The sequence below is a fragment of the Ceratotherium simum genome, chromosome 16 (genome assembly GCF_057802395.1).
Source record: "Ceratotherium simum simum isolate JZ-2026a chromosome 16, ASM5780239v1, whole genome shotgun sequence".
Lineage (NCBI taxonomy): Eukaryota > Metazoa > Chordata > Mammalia > Perissodactyla > Rhinocerotidae > Ceratotherium > Ceratotherium simum.
The window spans coordinates 23607781-23635103 of NC_141915.1; the positions used below are offsets into that span (position 1 = coordinate 23607781).

The 27323-nt window shown below is 48.5% G+C and overlaps 2 protein-coding genes across 20 annotated transcripts in view; one reads left to right on the plus strand and one right to left on the minus strand.

Annotated features, from left to right (window-relative positions):
* LIG3 (DNA ligase 3) lies at positions 1-23780 on the plus strand. Of its 6 annotated transcripts, XM_087440794.1 has the most exons (21): positions 34-99; positions 953-1019; positions 2145-2698; positions 4805-4948; positions 6822-7019; positions 7939-8090; positions 8789-8955; positions 9069-9146; positions 9622-9790; positions 11380-11535; positions 13267-13398; positions 13790-13869; positions 14901-14988; positions 15354-15431; positions 15750-15873; positions 16467-16609; positions 16950-17024; positions 17482-17628; positions 18130-18337; positions 18732-18853; positions 20018-23780. In XM_087440794.1, exons 3-21 carry the CDS (start codon positions 2149-2151, stop codon positions 20249-20251), a joined length of 3045 nt encoding a protein of 1014 aa, XP_087296920.1. In that variant the 5' UTR covers positions 34-99; positions 953-1019; positions 2145-2148; the 3' UTR covers positions 20252-23780. The 6 variants fall into 6 exon arrangements, with proteins under 6 accessions (XP_004441926.1, XP_087296922.1, XP_004441928.1 ...); XM_004441869.3 differs by lacking the exon at positions 953-1019 and having other exon boundaries at positions 1-99; XM_087440796.1 differs by lacking the exons at positions 953-1019; positions 20018-23780 and adding an exon at positions 19745-20004 and having other exon boundaries at positions 1-99.
* The window catches only part of RFFL (ring finger and FYVE like domain containing E3 ubiquitin protein ligase), a 68979-nt gene continuing 64953 nt past the window's right edge, over positions 23298-27323 (minus strand). For all 14 annotated transcript variants that reach the window (XM_014796370.2, XM_087440805.1, XM_087440802.1 and 11 more), the window contains one exon: positions 23298-26083. In XM_014796370.2, coding sequence (XP_014651856.1) covers positions 25902-26083 — 182 coding nt within the window. In that variant the 3' untranslated portion in view covers positions 23298-25901. The remainder of the gene's footprint in view (positions 26084-27323) is intronic.

Sequence of the window (27323 nt, forward strand, 5' to 3'; positions counted from 1 at the left end):
CCGGATTTAAAGAGACAGGCGCTACAACCGTCGTGGCTGCGCGCGGCCTGCGGGCGGCGGGTCAGAGGCCTGCGGTGTGCGCCGGAGTCAGGAAAGCAGGTGAGGGGCGCCGCGGCGGGACCGGGCAGCGGGGAGAGAGGCGGCCGGGGGTCCGGGGCTCGGCGCGGCCCGGAGCCGCTCCTCGGCTCCTCCCCCGCCCGCGGAGCCCCGGGCACACCCTCCGTGACGTGGCGGCCCCCCGGGAGCCCACGGGGGTTGGCTCGCCGCTCCCCGGGACCCCCACGGGCCGCGCAGGGAGGGTGCCCCCGCCCACCGCTCGGGCCGCGCCGGAGTCGGGGCGCTTCGGGAGGCGTTCGGGAGCCTTTCCCTTCCCGCCGCGTCCCGTTCCCCGGCCCCGGGCTGTGTCCTCGGCCCCCGGCCGGCCCGAAGCGAGGGACGCGCTTCCCCGCCTCCCTAGCGGCCAGTAGCGCTGCCCTCTCCGCCGAAAGCGGTCAGGCCCTCCAGGGAAGGCGGCCGCCGGGCTGTCACTTCCCGGCCCGGCGCGGCTCGCCGGGCCTGCGTTCAGGCCTCAGCGGTTCCTAGAACTCGCCTCCCTTTGAGGAAATGCAGACCGCAGCCGTTGGGGGCTGTGGGACAGATGGTTTCCTCAAAGCAGCGTTGTGTCTCCGCGCCCCAGCGCCTCCCGGGCCGGCCTGCGGAGGGTGGGGCGCCGCGAGGGCGCTCCGCTCGGCTGCTTGGATCACGGGGCGGGTGGCTCCTCCGAGGAAGGTGTGGAGACCTGAAGTGTTCTGAGCTCCCCTTACGGGCCTGCCATACTCGCACCTACCTCACCTCTGTGGTTCTTGAACTTCTGCGGGTTATAGAACCCCTTTGTGAATATCATGAAAATCATGGACCTTGTCTCCAAAAAAATGTACATATATGAATGTGCACATTTTGTATGCGTTCTCAGGGAGTCAGAGCCCCCCCACCAGCCCATCATCCATGGATTCATTTTAATTTTCCCAACCATCCGTGAGGTAGGTATTATTTTCCGTTTTAGAAATAAGAAAACTGAGACTCGGAGGGGGTAAATGTAGTCCCTAGACTGGACGGTCATCCTTGCACTCCCATCCGTGATTCCCATCCACGCGCTCTCCTCTGCATGGTGTTGCGCTACAGTAGATAAAGCCTGCTTTTCGTTGTAACCCAGTAGCAATTTCACGACAAAGCGGTGTGCAGGCTGAAAATAATTTCCAGTATATTTCAATTTAGAACTGTGAAGATACTTTGGAAAATATAAGAAGGTGAGGGGAGACCATGCAGATATAATCCGTATTTCCATTTGGGTTGATTTATCAGTTTCTTTGATTCTTGCCATCCAGTTACTTCAGCATTCCCTGATTCAAGGTGCTGAATTATAAACAGGCTAATTGCACATAGGGAGCCTCTGCTTAAAGGATAGCTGCTTCACTGATTATAATAGGAGCTAGTATTTACTGAGCTCCTGTGTGTGCGCAGCTCTGTTCTAAGGGCTTTACCCGTAGAATGACAACCCCTTGAGTTAGGTACTAATATCATCCACATTTTACAGTTGAGGAAACTGAGGAACAGAGAGGTTAAGTAACCTACCAAGATCACATAGCTAATGAGCTAGTATTTGAACCCAAGCAGTCTGTTCTAGGCTCTGTTTAGTTGCCTCTCAAAATAGGGCTTCTGATTAAGTCACAAATCTATATAGTGGCTTATTTATTTTCTGAGGATGGCATGTATGTTATACTTCACGTTAAAAACTTCATGAACATAATGTCATTTTTATTGGTGATTAAAAAGAAACTTCAGGATCTTGTAATACTTAAGGATCATCATCCATTATGATTATCAGATATTGCTGATGGCTGGAGAAAAGCTTTTACATTATTTGGATTCTCTTGATTGTGATTTACTAGATATACATGTGTACATTAGATCATTGAACACTCTTTTTGCAAACTGAATTTCCCTGTATCGGAACTCTTCTTCATCCTGTACGCAATAAATCTTTAATACTTTGGTATGCGTTTGATTAGTCAACATGGACTGTATTAGGACTTTGACCTTTGAGAAAATTGGAAGCCTAGCTCCTTGTTTGTATCTCACCTTTTCTGACTCACCCTTTCATGCAGCTGTATGACTTTGGCTTTCAAGATCCTCTTCCCACCAACCCTCCGAGCACTCAGCCGAAAAGAACTGTGCCTAATCCGAGAACAACATCACTGGCCTGACATCAGACAATTCAGCCATTGGTCGGAAACAGATCTGCTTCATGGGCGCTGCTTCCTCCAGAGAAGAAAGCCATTTCTGTCATTTCAGGAAGGCAGTCTAGGACCGCGTGCCACCTGCCTTGTTCACTTGCCAGGGTTGCATGTGGGACTCTGCAGTGGCCCCTCTGAGATGGCCGAGCAACGGTTCTGTGTGGACTATGCCAAGCGTGGCACAGCTGGCTGCAAAAAATGCAAGGAAAAGATTGTGAAGGGGGTGTGCCGAATCGGCAAAGTAGTGCCCAATCCCTTCTCAGATTCCGGGGGTGATATGAAAGAGTGGTACCACATTAAATGCATGTTTGAGAAACTGGAGCGGGCCCGGGCCACCACGAAAAAAATTGAGGACCTCACGGAGCTGGAAGGTTGGGAAGAACTGGAAGATAATGAGAAGGAACAGATAAGCCAGCACATTGCAGGTGGGATAGAGAACACTTTCTCATCTTAAGTGCTGAGAGAAAAAGGGATAAGGAGAGTCGAGGCCAATTTTTTTTCTTTCTTGTTTTTTTTTGTTTAACTTTTTATTTGGAAATAATTTTAAACTCACAGAAGAGTTGTAAGAATAAAATTAATACAAAGAATGCTCATATTCCCTTTACCCAGATTTACCTATTGTTAACATTTTCTCTCTTTGCTTTGTCTTTTGTGTTCATGTGCACTCTGTTACTCTCCCCTTTCACACAGAGGTTTTTTTTCCTGAACCATTTGAGAGTAGGTTGCATACATCATGGCCCTTTGCCTTTAAATAGTAAATGTACATATCTTAAGAATAAGAATATTCTAGGGGGCTGGCCCTGTGGCGCAAGCGGTTAAGTGTGCACGCTCCGCTGCGGCGGCCCTGGGTTCGCCGGTTCGGATCCCAGGCGCGCACCAAGGCACTGCTTGGCAAGCCATGCTGTAGCGGCGTCCCATATAAAGTAGAGGAAGATGGGCACGGATGCTAGCCCAGGGCCAGTCTTCCTCAGCAAAAAAAGAGGAGGATTGGTGGATGTTAACACAGGGCTGATCTCCTTACAAAAAGAAAAAAAAAGATTAGGAATATTCTCTTATATGACCATAATACAGCTATCAACTTCAGTAAATTTATCCTTGATGTAATACTTTAATCTACCATCTGTATTCCAGTTGGTCAATTGATAAAATAATATTTTTTACAGCTTTTTTCCCCCTCCAGTATAGAATCCCAATCTAGAATCAGGTATTGCGTTTAGTTGTCATATCTTTTTGGCCTGCTTTGGTCTGGAACATTTCCATAGTCTTTCTTTTTCTGTTATGACATTGACATTTTTGGAGACTCGAGTACCTACCACCACCCCCTTTAATCTATCAATTTATTATCTGTATGGACTCATAGATTACTAGTTTTTCTTGGTGGCTTATAATTTTACTGTACTTTATTAATTTGGTACTTAATTGTCCCATATTTGGCCAGTTGGGAGCCCTTTTAAGCTGGTTTATCTGTCCTGGATGCCCTCATCACTTTTTTTTAAAATGTGTTAAAAATACCTCCTTACTTTCTGGCATAATAGTCTGCTCTTAGGTTTACCTTGTATGTATCCTACCCTAGCCCTAACATCAGCCATTTCTCTGAAGAATCCTAGTTCCTGTTAATGGAGAATGGCATTAGAAACCAAAATCTGGATGCTGCGTTTCCTTTTTGCCATGAGGTGTCTTTACTTTTAAGCCCTTTCAGCAGATAGAACTAGAAAATACGTAACAGATACATAATAGTTCACATGTATGCATAGTTTAGAAATCTTACACTGATACTTTCAAATCCAGTTAGTCCTTTATGACCTTTAGTGTCCTCATCTTTAAAGTAATATTTGTATCTTTGATTAAGTATGGTCTGGTCACTGTAGGAGGGCTCTAACAGTGGTTCTAAAATTGGGCATCTATCCTTGTTCTTTGAGAGGAAAAAAGACTTCGAGGAGAGAAAACTACTTCTGTATTCTTTTCTCAAGCTCCCTATTCTGCCCTGCCCTGCCTTAGCCAATGGCCTCAGCCTTTGTTACTTTTTGTCCTGTCTCATTCAAGGAAGAGAAATAGAAGGTAGAGTTAAACTGTCAAATAACTCAGTAGCTGGAAGTGTTCCTTCCTGTGCCAAACTGACATGCTCTGTTATCCATCTTCATTTTACTTTCTTATTCATCTATAAATTGGGGCTAATTCTATGGAGCTGAGGTCCCCAAGTTTTATCTATTGAGATGTGATTTCTGATTTCCTCCAGATAATATGGAAATTATTATATGTGGGATAAGAGGTAGAGAGTTAAATGAAAATTTCAGTTACTAATAGAATAAAAGGGTAACTGGGTCTTTTGTCCCCAGAACACCTGACCTCCCAATAGTCTGTTACCTGCTACCTTCACTCAAAAAGACTGGCCAGCCAGCAGCCAGCCTTGGGGGTAATGCCATGGTGGTAACTTGCCAAGCAGGGCTGTAAGAGCAGTTGGTAGATTCTTTGGAAGCTTTCTCAGAGATCTTTCACTGAAGGATATGTTCCCTTCTTTTGGGGTCCTACAGATCTGTCTTCTAAGGCAGCAAGCACACCAAAGAAGAAAGCTGTTGTCCAGGCTAAGCTGACAGCCACTGGCCAGGTGACATCTCCAGTGAAAGGTGCCTCATTTGTCACCAGTACCAATCCCCGGAAATTTTCTGGCTTTTCAGGTAAGATAGGGCTACTTTAGCTGTTACAGTCTTCCTTTTAATTTGGTAGGCTATTTGGGACTCTGGCTAAGAGTGAGGATGCTGTGCTACCTAGTCTCATTAATAATTTGCTTCCATCTGAGCAGAGATGTATGGCTAATTCTCAACACTCCACTTGTATAGGATTTCTTTGTGTACTTTAATCTCTGTTGCGGCACAAAGATGTTTCCTTTGTCAAGACTTTTCCTCCTTGAAGTAGTTACCTGGGTCAGACAGAGATTGTTATAACCTGCCCTTTACTTCGTTGTTTTTTTGTTAATGAAAGAGTTTTGAGAAATTGCATCCCTAAACTTGCCCAACTGGAGATGAGAGTAAGAAGAAGGGAGATGTCATGCGTGGCCTAATGTAACAGATAGCATTGAGCCAGAGCCTTTTACGATGTAGTTTCATTTGTTCTTCCTTTATCCTTAGGAAGTATTTTATTGGGCCCATTTTATGAATGAGAAAGCTGATGTTCAGGTTCACTATGGGGTTAGTATTTACACTGAAGTCTAACAACTCTGACATCTGTGCACTTTTACCCTACACCCTGCTACCTCTTTTATTTGGAGACATTCTTGTGACTGACTCAGGTAGAAAAAAATAAAGCTAAAACACGTGGACTCAGAAGTTGTTTGGAGAGGTAGCTTTATGTGAGTGAAAGAAGCCTAGACTTGAGGTCAGAAGACCTGGGTCCTGGTTCCCGCACTGTCGCCTGACAGCTTGCTCTGGGAAGCAAGTCCCTTCGCCTCTGGCCTCATCTGTGAAGTGGGAGTGGCAATACCTGCCCCGTTTGCCCCACACTGTTCTCACGAGGACTAAAGGATCTAAGATCGCAAAAACGGTGTCTGACTCTATGGGATTTTTATTATTTTAAAACTCTGAAGTTTGTTTTTTGTTTAATGGTAGGCCAAAGATAAAAACACAGGAGAGTGCAGGTGACAAAAAGGACAGCATGTTTCTGGAAGGGACTTTGGGAGGAATCGAGAGAAACAGGGTGTTCTCATTCTCGCGACCTGCTGAACATCGATGCTTTGGAGATTTTGCCCCCTAAAATCCTCTTTAGACTTCAGGTCCGAAATGAGGATGGATTTATAATTTACAAAGCCCAGACAAGAAGCTTATAGCAGCAGCCTACTTGTAACGGCTCTGCTACAAGCTTGCAGAATGAAATTTGCTTTGGAAATGGTCACAAGGAGGTAAGAGGGGATCTCTCAGGAGTTGTACAGTTATTTTGGAGTGTCTGGAGGAAAGCTCTGCTCATTGACCACCTTTTATTTTCACAGAAAGAAAAGAGAGTGGTGATGGAGGTGGGTGGGAGTGGCGAGAGGCTGGGAATGTCTTCGCTTCTCAGGCTTTGGTCTCCTCATCAGTAAGAAGAGATTGAACTGGATAATCTTGGAGGTCTCTTCCAGCTCCTGCAATCTGCCATAGCTGTGATTTCACATTGACTAACCTGTCCCTTGACTTCTTGTCTCTTCCTCAATCCAATTTGTCAGGGGTCAGCTTTACAATTGCTCTGAGATCCTCCTGATCACTCCTGGCATGAAGGCAGCCTTTGTTCTTCTGTGCAGCAATCATATAAAGACATGCACATCAGCTGATCTCCTGCTTTGATGTGAGGCCACTGTTTCTTTACCATTAATTGCTGTGAGATTTGGAGAAATTACTTGACCTCCATTTCTTTACCTGGAAGATGGGTATAATGATATCTACCCCAAAGGACTATTTTGAGAGATTAAGTGAAGCTACATATAGAGCACCAGCAGAGTGTCTAATTTCCCTTTCTTCCTTCTCAGCAAGGCAAAATGTATCATCTCTGCTATTTCTCTCTCCTTTTTCCTCTGTCCAACAGCCAAGCCCAACAACTCTGGGGAAGCCCGCTCAAGCCCTACCCGTAAGACAAGTCTGTCCTCAAGCAAATGTGACCCCAAGCACAAGGATTGTCTGCTACGCGAGTTTCGGAAGTTGTGCGCCATGGTGGCTGAAAATCCTAGCTACAACACCAAGACCCAGATCATCCAGGACTTCCTTCAGAAAGGCTCAGCAGGAGGTGGGGCCTAGAGCATCCTGGATGGGCTTTTCCTCTGCAGAGTTCAGAGCCATGGCCAGCTTCATGGGCATGTGAACTATACAGTTGAGCAGGGCCCCATGCTTGGTTTAATGCTTTTCTATTGCTGTCTTGAAATTCTTAATTTTTTTTTTTTTTTTTTTTTTTTTTTTGTGAGAAGGATCAGCCCTGAGCTAACATCTGCCAATCCTCCTCTTTTTGCTGAGGAAGACTGGCCCTGAGCTAGCATCCATGCCCATCTTCCTCCACTTTATGTGGGACGCCGCCACAGCATGGCCTGACAAGTGGTGCATCAGTGCGTGCCCGGGATCCGAACCCGGGCTGCCAGCAATGGAGCACGAGCACTTAACTGCTATGCCACGGGGCCGGCCCCTGAAATTCTTAATTTTGAACAAAGAGCCCTACATTTTCATTTTGTGCTGGGCCCTGCAAAGTATGTAGCCAGTTCTGCTCAGAGCATATTGGCATCTTTCTTCCTCTGCCCTTATTCTGCCCTCAGGAGGCCAGAAGAACCTATCCCATTTGACCAACAGGAAAATTCACTATCCTGCATGTTTGATTAGGTTTTTGTAAACCATAGGCACGGCTTGGAATAGAATCTTCCCACTCTGGTTTCTGTCATTCATCTAACGAATCATCATTGGCATCTGTAATGTGCTCATCACTAGGGACACTGAGGTGCAAGTCAGGGCTCTGCCCTGCAGGAGTTCCTCCAGGGACTAAAGGGGAGGCAGACACATAAACTACCAACCACCAAATGCTGTGACCTGTACTATAGTGAAATGCACAGGGTACTATGGCAGCAGAGGTAGCGATGGAGATGTCTTTTGGTTCCTTGAGTTTATGTGTTTATTTGCTTAAGCTCCATCTCTGAAGAAAGGTTCCTTCCTTCTGTCTTCAGATGGTTTCCATGGTGACGTGTACCTAACAGTGAAGCTGCTGCTGCCAGGTGTTATTAAGAGTGTTTACAACTTGAATGATAAGCAGATTGTGAAGCTTTTCAGCCGCATTTTTAACTGCAACCCAGATGATATGGCACGAGACCTAGAGCAGGTCAGAGGAAGGAGAGGGTGGGTGGCATTCCAGGTGGGGTTCTGCCAAGCCAAGCACCTGTAACCTCTTTTCTCTGGTTGGGGCATATACTGTTTTAGGAGACTGAAACCCCTTTGAGCAAGCTTCTGTTATGAGAGGAGCTGATATGTGAGTCTTCAGCTGTAAGTTTCACCAGGTTTTGAGGACTGAGATCATACTACTGCTGAGCCACGAGAGGCCTAGATCTTGAGGGTCAGGATTTGAGACTTCCTGCTGTCTCTCCTGGGACTGTCATCCTGGATCCTATTTTTTCTTGCTCTTTTTTTTTCCCCTGTAACTTGGTAAGCCCCTATAATGGGCTTACCATTCAGCTTTGGTTTGTTCCTGACTCTGGCCTTGGCACCATGGAAAGTTTCTATCCAAGCACCCCCGTTATCTGATGACCATATTGGTCTCTTAGTTTAAATTCTAACAGGAATCCAATTGGCTCAGCCCTGGATTAGTTCTTGGGTCATTTTTCAGCTAAGGCAGGTGACCAGATCCTATGCCACATGGAGGTGCCCTTTCCAGGAACTGTGGGTGGGATAGGTTCTCTAAGAAGTGAGGTCGATATGTGTGAGTGATGGTTAAAATCTCTGATTCACCTTTAGCCCTGGGAGCCTGGGGGATACCCTTGGCCACTCGGGTTGCTGCAGTGGCATTTTGGTTTTTGGAGACAGGGTGACGTGTCAGAGACAATCAGAGTCTTCTTTGAGCAGAGCAAGTCTTTCCCCCCAGCTGCCAAGAGCCTCCTTACCATCCAAGAGGTGGATGAATTCCTCCTGCGGCTCTCCAAGCTCACCAAGGAGGATGAGCAGCAACAGGCCCTGCAGGACATCGCCTCCAGGTCAGGGAGCTGCCCAATGGGGTGGGGCCTGGGGAGATGGAATCAATAGGGAAGGAAGGTTTAGGGGTTCAGAGATCATCAAAGACCAAGTCGAATGTGCCTCATGCTCCTAGGTGTACAGCCAATGACCTTAAGTGCATCATCAGGTTGATCAAACATGATCTGAAGATGAACTCAGGTGCAAAACATGTGTAAGTACCAGCTCCTCTGACAGACTAAGCGGCCAGCTTCCTTTGTTGCCTGCTGGTGTCAGGACTTCAGAGTCCTGACCTGGGTTTGAATCCTGATTCTACCCTCTTCCTTGCTGTGGGACCCATAACTTGACCTAGCTCAGCCTCCATTTTCTCATGTGTAAAATGGAGATAAGAGTACCTTTCTCACAGTGTTGTTAGGATTGAAAGTATGGAATATGTTCAGTAAGTATAGTGTGAGTCTCTTGCCCACTCCAGCCCCATCTTTGCTAAGGTGGCATCCATGCAGGCACAGTATCGCAAAAGAGCTGAGTTTTCCAAGAGGTTTTTTTTCTGTGGAAGTCTTTAGACAGTAAGACATAACCCCTCCCCTATATATTGGGATCCCCCCTCTCTCTAGAAAACAGACTGCTATCCAAAGCAATAAGGTCAAAAGCAGTGGTTTTTGTTTCCTTGCTCCTGTCTGCCTCGGCAGGTTAGATGCTCTTGACCCTAATGCCTATGAAGCCTTCAAAGCTTCACGCAACCTGCAGGACGTGGTGGAGCGGGTCCTCCACAATGAGCAGGAGGTGGAGAAGGAGCCCGGCCAGAGACGAGCTCTGAGTGTCCAGGCCTCACTGATGACCCCGGTGCAGCCCATGCTGGTAAGGATGCTGCTCTGGCCCTGCTTTCTGCTCCTTTCCAAGTATCCTATTCCGTGTGAGATCTGATAGGGTACAAAGGCGATAGATAGCCCTTGCAAGTTGACTGGAGGAGTTTGGGGAAGGAAGAGTGGCGATGCAGAGGGGTGTTCTCAATGGGGAAGAGAAGACAAAGGAGAAGACAGCATGATCTAGTGGGAATACCTGAACAGGCCCAGCTCTGCCACCAACATGCTGTGAAATCTTGGATGAGTTACTTAGCCTCTCTGGGTCTTTAGTTTCCTTGTGCGAATGACATGTGAAACCCTTGGAAGCATTTACCTAGAATGGTTCATCTGTCTTCTGTCCTGAAGATGGGGGTATATTATGTAACCCCTGAGGTTCTGCGACCTGCTCCAGAGTAGCTCTGAGAGTGGCAGAGCCAGGCTTCCTATGACAGGGTGACTTGGGCTTCCTTTTCTTCTGGAAAGAGGAATCTTAAGGAATGAGGACCAGCCTTGACAGAGATCTTCTTGGGCCTCTGTTCATGAATCCCATTTCCTGAGAAATGGATTTCCTTCCTGACATCAGTTTTCCTGTGCAACAAGACCCTCCACGGATGTTGCCATGCCTACTGTGAGAGCCTTTGGGTTGTTCCAGTGGTGTGCAGTGCTTTTTATGAAATTGTCTTGTGTGTTACACCCAAGCCTTGGTTTAGGGTTCTGTGTTTGGGATAGGGAAGTGTTCTCTCCCTCCTAGGAATGTGGGACAGCCAGCACCAAAATAGTGAGATCTCCATCCCAGGGACAGGACCCTGGTCACCTGAAGGAGTGACCTTTCTGACTTTTATAAAAATTCTTTCTGGAGTCTCTTCTACAACCTGTCATTTGACGAGTGGCATTTATATAGTTTAGTGGCTACTCACACAGGCTTTGGAGTTGGGCCTAGATTCAGACCTCATTCCTGCCATTTACTAGCTATGTAACCTTAAGTACTTAGTCTCTTTGAACTTGAGTTTTCTCATCCATAAAATGAAAACAGTATCTATCATGTAAGATACCACATCGAGGATGAAATGAAATTGTGTATATAATCTGACACACATAAATACCCCCAAAATGGTAGTCATTGTTGTTTGAGTCAGGACGGCACAGGTACGTGAATAAGCACTCCCGTGTCGTGTCCTGTCCTAGGGATGCCTGATCACTGCCACTCTGCCAGCCTCACTGTCACCTGCACTCTTGAATCTTACCTCTACATACCTCCTGTGCTGAGATAACTGATAGGTTTAGTAAGACAGAGGCCCTGCAAGATCCTAAATTATTGACCAAAAAAATGAAATGCTGTGTCTGTGAAATTTTATCTGCTCTACAATGAATTGCATTTATATTCCTCAAAATGCAAGTTCCTACATCAACTCCGGTGATGCTTTTATTGTCAGAGTATGACACTGCACAGCCTTTCCTATTTCCCTCACCTCTTCAACAGCCTGCCCTGAGGGTATGCTCTGGCAGTCAGTCCCTGGGACCTGGGCTCTTGGGCTGTCTCTGCTGAGCAACCCCTCATTGGAAGAGCGCCTGTAAGTCTCCAGGCTTTTCTTTCCCCACCCCAAGGCCGAGGCCTGCAAGTCCATTGAGTATGCGATGAAGAAGTGTCCTAACGGCATGTTCTCTGAGATCAAGTATGATGGGGAGCGAGTCCAGGTGCATAAGAACGGGAACCACTTCAGCTATTTCAGCCGCAGTCTCAAGCCCGTCCTGCCTCACAAGGTATAGGTCCTTTCCTTTCTGCTGGGACTGTCTTTTCTTTCCTGCCTCTAAGAATCTCAGGGTCAGCGTTCCATAACCATTCCAGCTCTGGTACACAATAGGGTTTGTTTTGTATTTGTTGAATGGATGAATGAATTCATTTATTCATTTTTGGAGTCTTCTAATAATGAGGGGCTGCTCAGTAGGGACAGCCCAAGAGCCCAGGCTTGGGTTAATCAGCACGGAGCCCCAAGGACAGGGAAGCATCACTGGTGAGTGACCTACAGTGCTTGTCTTTTGCGTTTCCATGTCCTGTGTGCCCCCCCCGAGCTAAATTACGACTCATGTACAAAGGACTGTTGAGCTGTCAGTCATGAATTTGTTCAACAGATATTTATCAAGTGCATAGTCTGACAAGCGGTGCATAGTCTGTACTAGGCACTGTTCTAGGTAGTGGACATACAGCGGTAAAAAAATGGACAAAAATTCTGGCCCTCTGGAAGCCTACATTCTGATGTAAACAAAATCCCATGGAGACATCTGGGAACCCAGACTCCTGCCCTTAATCAGGGAGCATTGAGAACCTCAGTCCTAAGCCCTTCTCAGCTCCCAGGGCCTCTGAGCCTTTAGGGGTGTCTTTAGGGAAAAGCAGCTGGAACATCTGGCTCCAGTAGCTTGTGAGGAGATAGACTTCCTGTCCTTGCTACCCCTTCTTTCCTAGCTCAGACTCCATTTTTCAGAGCCCCAGGGGCAAAGGGGATGTGTTATATGGCTCACATGCTTACCTCAGCCTTGCCTTCCTGCTGGAGCGCCGAGCAGTCAGGCCATTTGTTTCAGGTGTTCCAGAGAACTAAGCAGTGGCCTGCCCGTGGAGCGTTGGTGCAGGCTCACTTGCTCTGTGGGGCATAGTGACACTGCCGAGGGACCTCTCCTGTCACCCAGGAAGAAGTGTGAGCACAGCTGTCCAGAACTAGAGCCCTTTCCCTGCTCTCCCTTACCCAAGTTTCATCCATCCCTGGGCTCCCCTGTGCTTTTGGTTCGGTGGAGTGGGATGGATGTGCAGGCCTTTCCTGTCCCGCTTCAAGCTTCATAGGTAATGATGGCCTGTGTGCCCTGCCCAGGGGAGGACTTGGACCACAGTCATGCTCTCTGGACCTCATTGCTGGCGTCACTTGACGGGGGCTACCATGGGTTACAGTGGGACTTCTCCCTATCTGAAACTGTCAGAGACTAGGGCTCTGCCTTTTTCAGGAAAACAATCCAATTCCAAACCTCTTTTCTTACTCATTCTGAAGATGACTGTGAGTTCAGAGCTCCCACTCAGAGAAGACGCTCCTCGTGTTTCCTTGCTGCTCCTGAGTGGGTTCATTTTTTCCTTTCCATTTTTTATACCACCAGTCTGTGCTCCCCCACAAATCTCTGCCTGCCTGCCTTTTCTCCCTCCCTTCCATGTTTGTCTACCCCACCTCTTCCCCCACATTCTCTCTGTTTCTTCCTTTTTCTTCCAAACTCTCCTTCTCTGCAGCCCATATAAGGTGACTCAGCATGGGCCGACCTCTTCCTGGGTCCGGACAGAGGTCCTGAAACATACCCTATTCCTCTTGTCTCGGTAGCTGACAAGGTCTATGTTTTGCACATTAGCTGGGCTTCCACATGTTGGTGTTCTCTGTGCCTTCTGGGGCCTGGGTTTTGCTTTCCGTGGCCCTGCTTTAAGTTTCTCCTCCCTCACCTAAGTGACCCTTCTGCCTCCAGGTGGCCCACTTTAAGGACCACATCCCCCAGGCTTTCCCTGGAGGCCACAGCATGATCTTGGACTCTGAGGTGCTCCTGATTGACAACAAGACAGGCAAACCACTGCCCTTTGGGACTCTGGGAGTGCACAAGGTACTGGCTCAGGGCCAAATGTGCAAGAAAGAGTATGCTGTGTGCATGTATGTGTATGTGCTATTGGTCTGAATGGGGAGGACTATATCTGGTACTTAGGGTTGGGCTTCTTCTTCGTTTCTAAACTGTTTCTGAATTTAGCCCTGAGTTTAGATGTGTTTTGTTTTTGTTTTCTTGCACTAAAAGGAGCTGGTATTGGGAACTTATAATTGGGTTGGTTTCCATTCAGGACCATCTGCTCAGTGCCGTATGGCCCACGGGCTTCAAAGCACAAATAGGACTTTTCTGTCAGGTGCTTCAGAGGGTCTCCAGAGGTAGACTGGTAATCCCCATTTTTCACGCCCACTTATTTTTGTCCCTCATGTACCTACTACCTCATTTTCCCTTACAGAAAGCTGCCTTCCAGGATGCTAATGTCTGCCTGTTTGTTTTTGATTGTATCTACTTCAATGATGTCAGCTTGATGGACAGGTGAGGAATCTATTTTCGGTTCCTGGGTGGGGAGGTGGAGGGTTCAGATTGGAAAGGAGGGAGGGGAAGGGGCTGGAGCATATGCCTCTTTGTGCCCAGGAGCTGGGCAGCGGCAGGAGGAAGCTGAGAGGTAGCATACTTGCCATGCGGTCAACTCCCCATTCAGTGTTAAAAAGAGGCGATGTGTGGACTAGATCTCATCTCTGAGAGCCTGAGTCACAGAGGAAACCCAAACCCCCAGGGAAGTTTCTCTGCTACAGCAAAAAGGACTGTTGACAAGAAATAGACTGTGAGCAAAGTAAGGTTTCAGTTTATTTCTCCAACAGTACCCACAGGGACACACAGGCAGATGGTTTTCAGCTTAGAGGTTTTGCTTTCAGAAGAGGCCGACAACAGGAAACTCATGATTGTAGGGGAACTGTGGGTGGGACCGTTTTAGGGAGAACTAGCAGGCTTGACTTAGCTGCATCCAAATTCTTGGGCCCGAGAAACCAGTATTGGCCCCTCCACACTTAGAAATGTATCCCTGCCCCCATCCCTCCCACACTGGCCCTCATCCTTGAGTGTGGAAGGGGAAGGAAATAGAAGGGAGAAAAAATTGTTGTGGGTAGGAGTTGGGATTTGGGCTTCAGGTCCTGAAGCGTGTCAGCCTGCTGACCCAAGAACCAGCCAACCTTGGGCCTGGGGTGAGGCAGGGTGCAGGGGATAAAAAAGAGAGTCAGAGTCGTTTTTCAAGTGGGACCAGAATTTATACAATCTGGTTGGGCCAGAGGCCAGTTCTTCCATGGCTCAATGAAGTAGAAACAGGAAGTACAATGATGACATAGCTCTAGACCACAGCTCACAATTGTCCATCCGTGGTCACGATGGAGCCCTTGACAGGCAGAACTGTTAGACACGAGAGCTTTAAACCATGGCAAACACTCTCATGAAGCAGCAGTTTATCATTGTGTCTCTTCCCTCCTCAGAACTTCTAATGGGGCTGGGAAGATCCTGGCCTGACCTCAGCTCTCCTGTCCTGTCCCCCGTAGGCCTCTGTGTGAGCGGCGGAAGTTTCTTCATGATAACATGGTTGAAATTCCCAACCGGATCATGTTCTCAGAAATGAAGCGAGTCATGGTGAGCAAAGACCCCACCATGCTAGGCAGCATCCTAGTGGTCTGAAAGCAGGGTAGAGAATCCCTTGGGTCAGGTGTGACTGGGAGAATGAGTCTTAATTATTTTCTCATGGGGGCTGCAGGTGTGATGTTGTCTACTAGTCTCTACCTAGAAGGGCAGGGCATGAGACAGCTTCCTAGGTGGACTCCCTGTGTCTGAAAGCCACAGCAGCTCTCTGGTTGGGAAGATCCCTGTTTTGCAAGCCTGTTGTTCCTTATATTCAGGTGGGCACTTTACTAGTGTGCCAAAAGGAACAACCTACACCTCACTCCCACAGCACCCTCTCTATTCTCACACCAACCTCAACATCTCTCGTTATCCCTCAGAAAGCTTCAGACTTGGCCGACATGATCAACCGGGTGATCCGAGAGGGCTTGGAAGGGCTGGTGCTGAAGGACGTGAAGGTAAAACAGTCACATCCTTTGCTTTCTCCTGTAGACTCTAAGCTGTTCCCCTGAGCCTTTCCAGCCCTGGCCAGGAGATGGCGGTGGCGGTCTAAGGTGGTTGTGGGTGGGTGCAGAGGGGTGCCTCTCCAGGGTTTGGACAGGTCTGTTCTGGATCAGAAGATAGGTTTGTGTATGTCTCCTTAGTGCCTGGAGTCTAAGGGCTCTTCCCCAGAGCGGGCTGGGCACTGTGACAGATCCGATACGTTATGCTAAGAGATAAATCCCATCCTCATGGAGTTTTCATTCTAGTTCGTGGTCTCTCTCGTTTCCCCTTAGGGTACATATGAGCCTGGAAAGCGGCATTGGCTGAAAGTGAAGAAAGACTATTTGAACGAGGGGGCCATGGCTGACACAGCTGACCTGGTGGTCCTTGGGGCCTTCTATGGGCAAGGGAGCAAAGGTCAGGGTGACGTCTGGCCCCTGGGATGGTATTTCTTTGAGAAGTTCCACTCGGGGTACAGACTGGGCTTTTTATTGGCTTGATCTGCCAGCATGGCCAGTATGGCTTCCAAAGTTCTGGGTTCTGGGGCCCCAGCTGGCCCATGTCATCTCAGGCAGGGACATCTGAGAGCTACAGACTTGGGCAGGGGAGAGGTCAGGCAAGAATACCCTGTACTAGCCTGGCACAAAGAAGTTCACCTCCAACTGTTTCTTCAGGGCCTGGCAGCTTTTTTCTTAGGGAAAATCAGAATTTTCTGACTGGAGGGGAAGTTGGGTTCTGAGGAACCAGTACTTTTGGGCAGTCTGCTATGCCAGGCACTATTCAATTCCTTTTACTACTCACCAGAGCCCAAGTTTATGTGTGATTATCCGTAATTTACTGAAGAGGAAATTGTTATACAGCTAGTAAGAGGTAGATCCAAGAGGTGGACTCTGGCACTTTGATGCCAAGGCCCAGGCCCTTTCCTCTCCAGCAGGCTGCCTCTCACTGGGCACGTGGGGCTCGCAGACTTGGCTCCCTCCACCCACAACTTAGCCCATCCCCCCTCCCAGGTGGCATGATGTCCATCTTCCTCATGGGCTGCTATGACCCAAGCAGCCAGAAGTGGTGCACAGTCACCAAGTGTTCAGGAGGCCATGATGACGCGACACTTGCCCGCCTGCAGAAGGAACTGGACATGGTGAAGATCAGCAAGGTGAGGAAGGGTCCTAGTTGGCCCTGGCCTCTGGACTGGCCATCATTACTGAGACACGCAGCACTTGGGACTGCAGGTATCATTTATCTGTCTCCACAGAAAGGAGAGCTGCTGCTTGGCCATGGGAGTACTATTAGGCCTTCAAAGTCTCTGAGTACCTACCTTGTGGAAACTGGCCTGCGTGCCCTCTAGGCCACACCCTCTCTGCGCAGGGAGGCTCCCATTGCGTTAGGCTGCCTTTTGTGATAAGTCATCTCTTGTCACAAGCCCATGACCAAGAGGGGGTCTAAGTCTTGTTTTGGCTTGGAAACAGCCCAGGACAACATCTTTTCTCCTCCAGGATCCCAGCAAGATACCCAGCTGGCTGAAAATCAATAAGATCTACTATCCTGACTTCATCGTCCCAGACCCAAAGGTATCAGCCCGGTGGCCTGGGGTCCTCCAGCCCACAGAATGAGCTTGTGAATTCTCTAGTGACACAGAGATGTCAACTCAGCCTCACTGACAGTCCACTCAGGCATGGGGATCTGGACTGTTCAACCAAGTGACAGGCACAGGGACGGCCAGTCAACACTGAGGAATCATCCTCAATAGTGAGAGGAAGAGATTACCCATCCCCTAGTCACAGAAGGTCTGCTCTAGAAGTGACCAAGAAGGCCTAATCCCCTCTTGGACTGACAAGAAAAATGGAGGCCCAGAGAAGAGACGGGACTTCCCTAAGGTCACATAGCATCAGCAGCCACAGTGGGACTAGAACCCATCTCCCACCTGTTAGCCAGTGCTTTTTTGGTTTTAAGTGTTCTGTATTGCCTCTAACTGGTTGGGAGATGTTTTCTTCTCAACCAGTAAGTGACCTGACTTACTCCTGACAGAAAGCTGCCGTGTGGGAGATCACAGGGGCTGAATTCTCCAAATCCGAGGCTCACACTGCCGATGGGATCTCCATCCGATTCCCGCGCTGCACCCGAATCCGTGAAGATAAGGACTGGAAATCTGCCACTAACCTCCCCCAACTCAAGGTGCCAGCTCTTAGGCAGCATGTGTGTCCTCTATCCCACTGTCCCAGCCTTGGAACCTTGGGCCTCTGGCCTTTTCTCATGTCCTGTGTCTTCTCCTTCCTCCCATTCCGCTGAGACAGGGCAAAGCAGGCAGTCAGAAAGGGAGACCAAGCTGTTGGCGGGCCAGGCACTAGGCCTCTGCCCACATCTCCAAGTAGGGAACCCTGCCTTCATCAGCCCGCTGGGCAGCCCCGGGTCCTGCTGAGGACTTGGCCCCAGGCTACAGTCTCTGTGTTGCTGATAAGAACTGGGGAACAGAAGAGTGATTTGCACCAATTACTCAAGAAATAGGGCTGAAGTTTATTTAGAAAAGCACCAAGGAAGCCAGCTTCTTTTCCCTGCTATTTATCTTTCTCCCCTTTGTTCCCCAGGGCCACATGTGCCTGAAACATTCCACACAGAGCATCTCTGAGGCCAGTGGCTGGGATGATACCACCTGACCTTCTCCCCCCCCCTCCTCAGGAACTGTACCAACTGTCCAAGGAGAGGGCTGACTTCACTGTAGTGGCTGGAGATGAGGGGAGCTCCACTATAGGGGGCAGCAATGGAGAGAATGAGGGCACCTCGGGGCCTGCTGTGTCTTGCAAGGCCCCCCGAGCGGCCCCTAAGCAGCCGTCCACCAGTGCCAAGAAGGCAGGAGGGAAGCTGAGTAGCCCCAACAGCAAAGGCGGTAAGGAGAAGGGAGGGGGCTGGGGTGATGAAGAGGGTGGTGTGAGGGCAGAGATGGAAGGACAGGGACCCATTCTCCGATTCCAGCTCTGAGCTCATGTGATTCTGTCCACCGCAGCTGACAGTGACTGCATTCCTGTTGCATGTCCAGCCATGGAACAGAAGCTGTTCTGGGCACTCTCCATCTGCTCAGTAAACGACAGGACCTGGGATAGCCACTCTGTTCCAGGGATAAGCCACCTCTGAGCTCAGGGCTTAGCTTACACCTCTTCCCTCCCATCTCACCCATGCTCATAGCAGAGGAAGGGCCTGGCCCTTTGCTGCCCTGACTTCAGGGACCGTTAGCAGCTCCCCTTACCCTCTTCTTAGTTTTTATCCTGAGCTCTCTCCTGCAGGCAGCAAGCTGACTGCAAAGCCATCCCCTGTGAAAGTGGGAGAGAAGCTGGTTACAGAGTCTTCTCCCGTGAAAACGGGGGAGAAGCGGAAGGCTCCCGATGAGACCCCATGCCAAACAAAGGTGAGGGTAAGAATGGCAGTGCCCCAGGGGGCCACTTTGGGCCTCACATTCCCAAACCTCTGCACGTGAACTTTGAGAGATGAAGCAAGGTGTTTTTGGGACTAATGGCCAAACCCCCTCCCCGCCTGCAGCTGCTCCTCTGTCCTGGGCAGGGCCAGCAGTGCCGCTGCTCCATCCGGTGCCTTCTTGTTGCCTTGCAGAGGCGGCTGGCCAGTGAGCAGAGAGGAAGGAGAGCTGTGCCAGCAGGCAGGCGATAGAACAGCCCAGCTAGCCTCTTGGCTAGCCAAGAGGCTGCAGGGACCCACCCGGCTGTTGGTCCCAAGTCACAAATTACATTAAAGGGGAGAAAGCCCGATCTGGGTGTGGGAGTGCAGCAGTGTGAGTTTATGCACAGGGCGGGGCAGGGCCAGCCAGCCAGGATGGGGAGAGGGCACTGGCTTGGTGACTGTCCTCCCACCTAAGGAACGTTTTCCCTTTGTACTCCTTTGTCACTCTTTGGTTTGACAACAGCTATCGAGCACTTACTGAGGCTAGTAACTGGGCTCAACCCTGGGGGGAGCTGATGACCCAAAGGGCAGATAGACAAACATTTGATCACTATACCATGTGACTGCACCACCCCACACCCCACCCCCAGCCAAGAGTAAGCCCAGAAGTCTGGCAACTCAAACCCTGAACCCAGTCCCCAGCAGACCTGTAGAACCCTACCCATCTTTTCCCTAAAGCCCTTGAATTCATCCACAGTAATGAGCAGGGCTCTTGGCTCCCCAAGTCTAGCTCCTTGTGCAGGTAGACTGCTTGATCCAGCAACGTCACTGAATCTGAGAGCCACTGGCCCTGCCTGCCAGCCACTGGATGATCCTTAGAGACACATACTTTTCCCTTCTCCAGGTCCCTGATGTCAGGACCCATCTGTGCTCCCTCCTTTTCCTCTAGGCAGGGATGGAGGGATGTCAGTGCTGCGTAATCTGGAGTGCTTGGAGGAAGAGGGTTTTGATGCCTGTGCCTTTTCTCCAGTAAACTCTGCTTGTGTCCTGACCATTAGGCTCTCTGTCTCCGGCTCTTGTTCTAACCTCCATACCCTCTGGCCTGTGCTCATCTGGGTGGAGACCCATCTCCCCCAGCACAGGTCCGGCCCTACTTGTGACCCCTGTGCATTTGCAGGTGCTGCTGGACATCTTCACTGGGGTGCGGCTCTACCTGCCGCCCTCCACACCAGACTTCAGCCGTCTCAGACGCTACTTTGTGGCATTTGATGGGGACCTGGTGCAGGAATTTGACATGGCTTCAGCCACACATGTGCTGGGTAGCAGGGACAAGAACCCTGAGGCCCAGCAGGTCTCCCCGGAGTGGATTTGGGCATGTATCCGGAAACGGAGACTGGTAGCTCCCTGCTAGGATTGCCACCTTCCCTCTCCCTCATGCCGTACTCTTTCCTACCACACTGCTGTATTGGGCTCTGGCTGGGACAGGCAGGCGAGGGGCAGAACAGGGTGGGGATGGGCTTTCTTCTCCAAGCAGTGCATCTTCCCAAACCCACCAGCCGTGCATGGTCTCTTCCCGACCAGGAGTTAGTTGCAGTGGGTGCCACCAATCAAGTCACTTTCTCCTGCTGGTTTCCATAGATCTTTCAGATCTGGGTGCTGGTTTTTCCGTCTTTAAAAAGCTTTTTTTTTTTAATAAATATCTTGCAGTTATCTCTGTCCTTTCCCCCCAACACCTCCGAAAATTTCCCTAGCAATTAAGCAGAGAAATCTTGGCTGTTGAACTGTCCATAAAGCCATTCCTGATGGCAATCTCCTCTCCCTCCTTGCCTGCCCCTTTTGCTTCCAGGCTCATTTTAAAGTTGTATTTAAAAGACTGCTCTCAGAAATGCCTCTTATAGTTGGCAAAACTTGTATTCAGCCTGGCCTGTTTTGCCAGGAATGAAGCCTCATTTGAAAGAAGAAAAAATTAATTTTATGACTTAATTCTCCATGTTCTTCTCCTATTACAGAGTGTGGGTCCCAGTTTAAAGGGAGGGAACCAGGATCAGGTAGGAAAATGGGGCCTCTATGAAGAAAAGGGAGGTCGTTTGGGCTATTTCTCTGTGGGATACAGGGCTCCAGGAGGCTCTGCCTCCCCAAAATCGGAAAAAAGACTGCTCTTTAAGAGAAAAACCCGCCTGAGAACAAATCTATACAATCTGCTTACAAAGAACAGCTCCTGTGCCACCGAGGCTGATCTATTTAAATAAAAGGAAAACAATTTAGTATAGACGAGTGCTTATTCCATAGAACTTTCTGCGGCAATGGAAATATCCTGTAAATCCTCAGTGGCTGCTTTGAACTAGCCACATTCAGCTGTTGAGCACTTGAAATGTGTCTAACACAACGGAGGAACTGAAGTTTTCGTTTTAATTCAACTTTAAATGGTCACATGTGGCTAGTGACTACCACATTGGACAGTGTGGGTGTAGACAGACCTGGTTCAAATCTGAGCCCTGAAACTTAAGAGCTGTAACCTTAGCAAGTTGTTTAACATCTGAGCTTCCATTCTTCCAAGAGGAATGGGGATAGGAATTGCACCTGAATCACAGGGTTGCTGTAAAGAGTAAATGAACTCAAGATACCTTCTATGAAGCACTTAGCACAGAGCTGGCACAGAGTTATCTAGAGTTGGGAAAATCAACATTGGCATGCATGGCCAGACCCTACCCAGGAGGAGGGCGCCCTGGCTTCTAATTTCAGAACTCTGTCAGACCCCTTCCACAGCCTCACGTCTGCACGTTACAGCTTACGTTGTGGGCTGAGAGCACACCTGTCAGGTTGCCATCTGGTTCTAGACTGGCTTCCGTGTTCTTAGTTCTGCTGACTCCTGAGGGTCAGTTCTCTTTTTTTCTTATTCACAAATCAGCAGGCTTGTCCTTCCTCTGTGAGTTAGGTTAATGCGATTCAGCCTCTGGAACATACTTGAATGGGCCTATAAGATTGAGGACCACTACCTCCCCCAGCCCTCCTCCAGGGTGCTCAACTAAGGTAATACTCTGCTGGGAGGCTGCTTGGCAGTCAGCTTGGAGGCCAACTTGAACCTCACTGAACTGACTTTCCACCTGCTGGATAAAATGTGTTGGGAGGAAGGTGCAGGAGGGGGAAGTACTGCCCTGACTAGCCCAGGACATTGGGTGTTTTCAGATAGGCACCATTCAGTCTGGCTTCAGTATCAAGAATAAGACACTCTTTTTATTCTGTGTTCTGTGGAGACAAAAGCTGCTGCTCCTCTGAGCACTGACCTACATAAATTTTCATCCCTGTCTCCAGCCTCCCCAGGCCAAGCAACTGGACAGGGCGGCAGAACAAGGCTCTCCCCTTGGGATTCTGCCACTGACACTGCCCTTGGGCCCAGCTGATCTAGACTCAGCCCCACCGGCCTTTACTGGCCGCTTACACTCAGGGTGCACCCTCACAGCAAAGCGGCCCTGCCAGCTGCAGGGCATCATCTCAGTAACGAGCTTGGCCCTTTGGCCCTTCCCTGTCTTGCTGGGTGTCATCTCCAATTCACTGTTGAAGGTGTTTTGTCTGTTTCCTTCCAGTCTTTCTGACCCACGGTTTTCTGTGCAGCTGAGATTATACTGTATATACGGTTTTGTATCCTTGCATGTATTTCCACAGACCCTAAGCAACATCATCTTAAACCTCCCCAGAATGTTGGAGGCCCTCCTTTGGGTCTTTGTTTACATGCTGCTGGTTGGCAGCAGACAAGAGGTCATCCTGGGCACTCAATGGGTCAGCCACCCTGAACAATGAGGACAAAGTGCTGTGGCTCAGCCTCGAGCCTTTACGCACTTTAGGCAAGATTCCTTCCTCTTCTCAGTCACAGGCAGATCTGCACATAACCTAGTTTTCCCAAAGGCTGCCTTCTCGGGAGCCCCCTCCCCTGGGCACCTGGTCAGAAAGGTATATACAGGCCTGTGCACACACAGCAGTCTGCCCATGAGGATGGGCCAACCTCTGAGCCATACTCCAGCTACCACAGCTGTATCCAAAAGCTACCATCCATCTCCCAGGGTCACCCAAAGACTTAACTGGGCACACTGGCTGTCCTCAGATCCCTCTCTACCCACATCCTTAAGGCCCATCTCTACCAAATCAGCATCAATGTCTGAACTCACTTGGTACTTCTTCCTATTTGGTCATAGGATTGGTCCTTTTTCTACCCAGCTCCCATCCTCTTCTAGGCAGTTCCATACTAGTTGTGAGATCTTGAACACGTCACTCCACCACCAAGCTTCAGGTTCTTTGTCTGTTGAACAGGGATATCTTGATCAAGGCCACAGAGCCCAAGCATGTTCAAAAAGAATGCAGTCTTGAGCAGGCCTGTGTGCTCATGGCCTGGGATTAGCCTGTGGTTTATCACCTCCTTAACTATCAGACCTCTGGCATGCTCACACCAGATCGGACAGGCATCTATATTGAAACTTTATTACAAAATTATAAAGCAGAGCTCTGTAACAAAAAATACACATTTGGGTTTGCTTTAACACCCAAGTAAGTCTGAAAGAATCTTAATATAAGCCACATGAAGTAACACATTCACATCCAAAAGATTTCAACAAATTTATACAATATATATTGAGCACTGATTTCTGTACAGTTTATTCTTATTAGTTTGCATCCAACTAGTCCAATGTATTCTGAACCAGTCAGCTCCCCAAGTCTTTGAAAACAAGTCTCAACTGAAATCTCAGAACAATCACAGCAAGAGCCATGGAATAATTGGAAGAATTAGATGTTTCCATGATAATTAAGACCAAGGATCCAGGAGGGGCGGGAGGGAGCAGTCAAGGATAAAAATCACGTTTTCTATAAGGTTAGATAGTAATTGAAATGGAATTTTGGAATTCTCAACTTTTATTTGGTGTAATAATAAAGAAAATACAAAAAAAAAATGAGGGTTGTTTGACACCTTTTTTCCTAAATGGAAACCTTCACCAAAAGAGGTTAGAAGACCTAAGGGCAAGTTCTTTCTCTAAAATGAGTAAATGACATCAGTTCTAATTCTTACTGACGTTACTAACCAACCATCAGGATGTTATTTTTTAACTTATGTCTAGGAGAGAAATTGGGAGATAGGGAGAGGTAAGGCCTCAACAGAGAAAGCAAGTTTTAAGTAGGGAGAGAGCCAGCTTCTGCCGTGAAGTTACTGTTAGATCTTAACTGAGTTGCATATATATAGACCTGCCTCACAGTGGAATCAAGGAGTAGCTGAATCCTTTGCAAACTGGCAGGCATTGTAAACTATAGTATTTACTGTCCAGCAGAAAGGTGAAACATGATGTCTTCACAGGGAAATCTCGTTTTCCCCAATTCCTACAAAGGCTGTGGCCCAGAATCAAATCATCCAGGACTTGGTATAATGTCGAGGTAAGTGGCCCAGTGTTCAGCTGACGACTACTTTATGAAATTATTCCATTCTCCTAAAGGGGATTAGTGGTTCATAATGGAGGGAAAGCATAAGTATGTCTGTACCAATAAATAGGTCCCCTTAGAGGTTTCCTACTGGTTTCCAAAGTCATGATTGGTTCTTCTAGTCTGAGATCTTGGCGGGTGGGGGGGGTGGGGGGGGTGGAACTCTGCCAAGGCCCTCAGGTGTTTAGGGTTTGCATAGTTCATCTATTTTGGTAATGGCAGCACACACAGCTCTTCTGATAGCCATGTATGTTTGTGCTTGGCTAAGCTTCTCCAGCAAACCTTTAAGCCCTTTGGCTCTTCCAGTGGTGTAAAGACCCTAAGAGGGGTCAAGAATGTCACCTACTCATTGTATGGTCCTTGCTAAAGGGCCTAGAGAATGCTCCTTCCTGACGTGCCCCCAAATCAGCAGGCTGAGAAAGGAAATGGGAGTAGGGAGTCCCCACCAACCTGGGAAATTAAGACTTCCAGCTGTCTGCTCAAGAGCTGAATGTAGCCTCATTCAGTACCTTCTAATACCTCTTAGCTACTCTGTCTTACGTGTTTGGTCCCCAGGAACTTCATGAGAAGTCTGGCTACAGAAGAGCAAGGCTCTTTGCCTAAGTCTCTATAGCTTCAGTGAGACCATGTTTAAAACTTCTGTGGAAAAGAGAGGGACTTCATTCTCAGGGGAGAGTGGTTTAAGACTTCTGTCTGTTGGAGAAGTCAAAGTTAAACAGAAAGCACTGCTTCCACCCAACACTTTCCCTTTTTCTCATAAACTAAAATCAATGATGGCACAAGTGAGGCCCCAAAAGCAGCAGCAGAGATGCTCCATGCACCATGTCTCACACACAGAGACCGGAGTTTCCCAGCAGTCTGGGACCAGACGCTTCTCTTGGCTCCCAAGGTCAGGTCAGGAAACTGATAGCTTCTAATCCCAGCACTTAAGGAAGCAACTCTTAACGACTTTGAAATTTTTCAATAGCATTTGTGCTTCACTTCTTACCAGAGAGAGGCTTACTGGTCCAAATTCTGTCCTAAGGAGGATCACTATTGGTCTCGTAAGCTAACATCTTTTTGGTCTGAAGAAACAAACGGATTTTAGGCAATGTAGCAAGACACTTGAGCAAAGGGAGGTTAAAGCACAGGAAGCCAGAGAGACCAGAAATAAATCCAGATGTGCTGGGGAGGATGGGGAGGAAGAGAACCATTTCTATCAGGCCTTCTGATAGGTGAAACAGAGGCAAGCAGCTCGGGGGGTAGGTGGGGTACAGGAGGAAGGCTGAAACTGTGTTCAGGTTCTCAGAGTAAGAAAGATACGGTCCAAATTCTGGAAAGTCCTCTCTTCATCAATTACCATCATCACCCCAAGATCATTGAAACAGACTTGCCCATGCAATCTGTACCACTTCCCACTGGCCCCGGGCTCTGTCAGCCAAGAGGTGCATCTCTATGGCAAGACCGGTATGCCCAGAGGTGACACAGCATCTTTGTTTGCTCTGGTCTTGGGAACACTGCAAATTTTCTTGTTAGCCTGCCCCTCTGCAAGCTGGCCAACCCTGAGCCCAGACACCTTGAGCTATGTCCCTATAAGGCACTGAAGAAGCCGGTACAAGCCCTCAGGATCGGAAGACATGCACGGCTCGTATCACGTACTGCCGGCAGATGGGACACTCATTCATGCGCTTGCCACACTTGGTACAGGTTACCATGTGGCCACACTCCAGCAGAACACAGTCAATGGGCGAGTCCATGCAGATCCTACACAGGTTCTCCTCCAGGCTGGATGGCACTGCTCCGCCTGTACAAACACAGGGCAGAAAAGGGGCAGAGGGGAAAGTAAAGAGATTGTCTAAGCGTATGGGGCAGTGGGGGGAATGGTGAGGGAGAGAACAGACACACTGGGAGCAAACCCCTAAATCCACACACTTCCCTCAAATAGAGCTCCAAGAAAACATTTCCCCAGTAACCAATTCCAGGTGCTTATTGAATCCACACCTCTATAGGTCAGGCTAGGGCCAGCCCCGTGGCTTAGCAGTTAAGTGCGCGCACTCCGCTGCTGGCGGCCCAGGTTCAGATCCCGGGCGCGCACCGACGCACCGCTTCTCCGGCCACGCTGAGGCCGAGTCCCACATACAGCAACTGGAAGGATGTGCAGCTATGACATACAACTATCTACTGGGGCTTTGGGGGGAAATAAATAAATAAATAAAAATCTATAGGTCAGGCTATAGATCTGAGGAGTAGAGTACTTGTAGACGAAGTACATCCCAGAACATGAGAACTAAATAAGGCAAAGTCCTCAAAGCTTAAAAGAAATAATTTTCAGACAATGAGGCTGTAATATACTGAGTGAGTGGCACTTAGGGACTTACTATCCCCTGAGGCAGAACACGCTGAAAAGATAAAACTGGTTCAGAAAAGTTTAGATATAAAAGGAGCTGTAATGAATGGTTCATTAAGGACCACAAGGCTTATCTGTAAACATATCCCCAATTTAATAAAGCCAAGGATCGTGGGGGCCCCTGTGCTATCCCACAAACTAAGCCCAGGCTTCCTCTGAGGAGACTTCCTGGTAGAGCGCAGCAGAGACTACAGCGCCCTCTTCTGTGCTACCCCCCCCCACATAACTTGACTCATACTCCCATGACTGCGTATCACACTCCATTAGAATTTTTGAGTTTGCCTACTTACCTCCCCCAATACCTTATGAGCTGCTCAATTCAACAAATTCAATTTCTACAATTATATACTTAGCATTTGCTATGTGCTCTGAGGTCAGATATTCATCTTTGAATCCCTAAAATACCAGTCATGTGGAAGGTGTTCTCTAAATGTCTGATAAATGAACGTCTCCCAGGGGAATGATAACAGCTCATATTTACTGAATGCGTACAGGTGCCAGGCAGGGTCCTAAGAGCTTTGCATGTTTTAACTCATTGAATCTTCACAAAAACTATGAAGTAGGGACTCTTTGTTACTCATTTCATAGATGAGGCAACTGAGGCCAAAGAATTAAGTGGCTTGCCCAAGGGCACACA

What these genes read in the sequence shown, in the direction of transcription:
- LIG3 (XM_004441869.3), top strand. Translation starts at nt 2,149, where the DNA reads ATGACTTTGGCTTTCAAGATCCTCTTCCCACCAACCCTCCGAGCACTC. An exon ending in TGGCACGAGACCTAGAGCAG is followed by an intron (nt 8,091 to 8,788) that starts GTCAGAGGAAGG and finishes TTTTGGAGACAG; the next exon opens with GGTGACGTGTCAGAGACAAT. An exon ending in GATGTCAGCTTGATGGACAG is followed by an intron (nt 13,870 to 14,900) that starts GTGAGGAATCTA and finishes TGTCCCCCGTAG; the next exon opens with GCCTCTGTGTGAGCGGCGGA.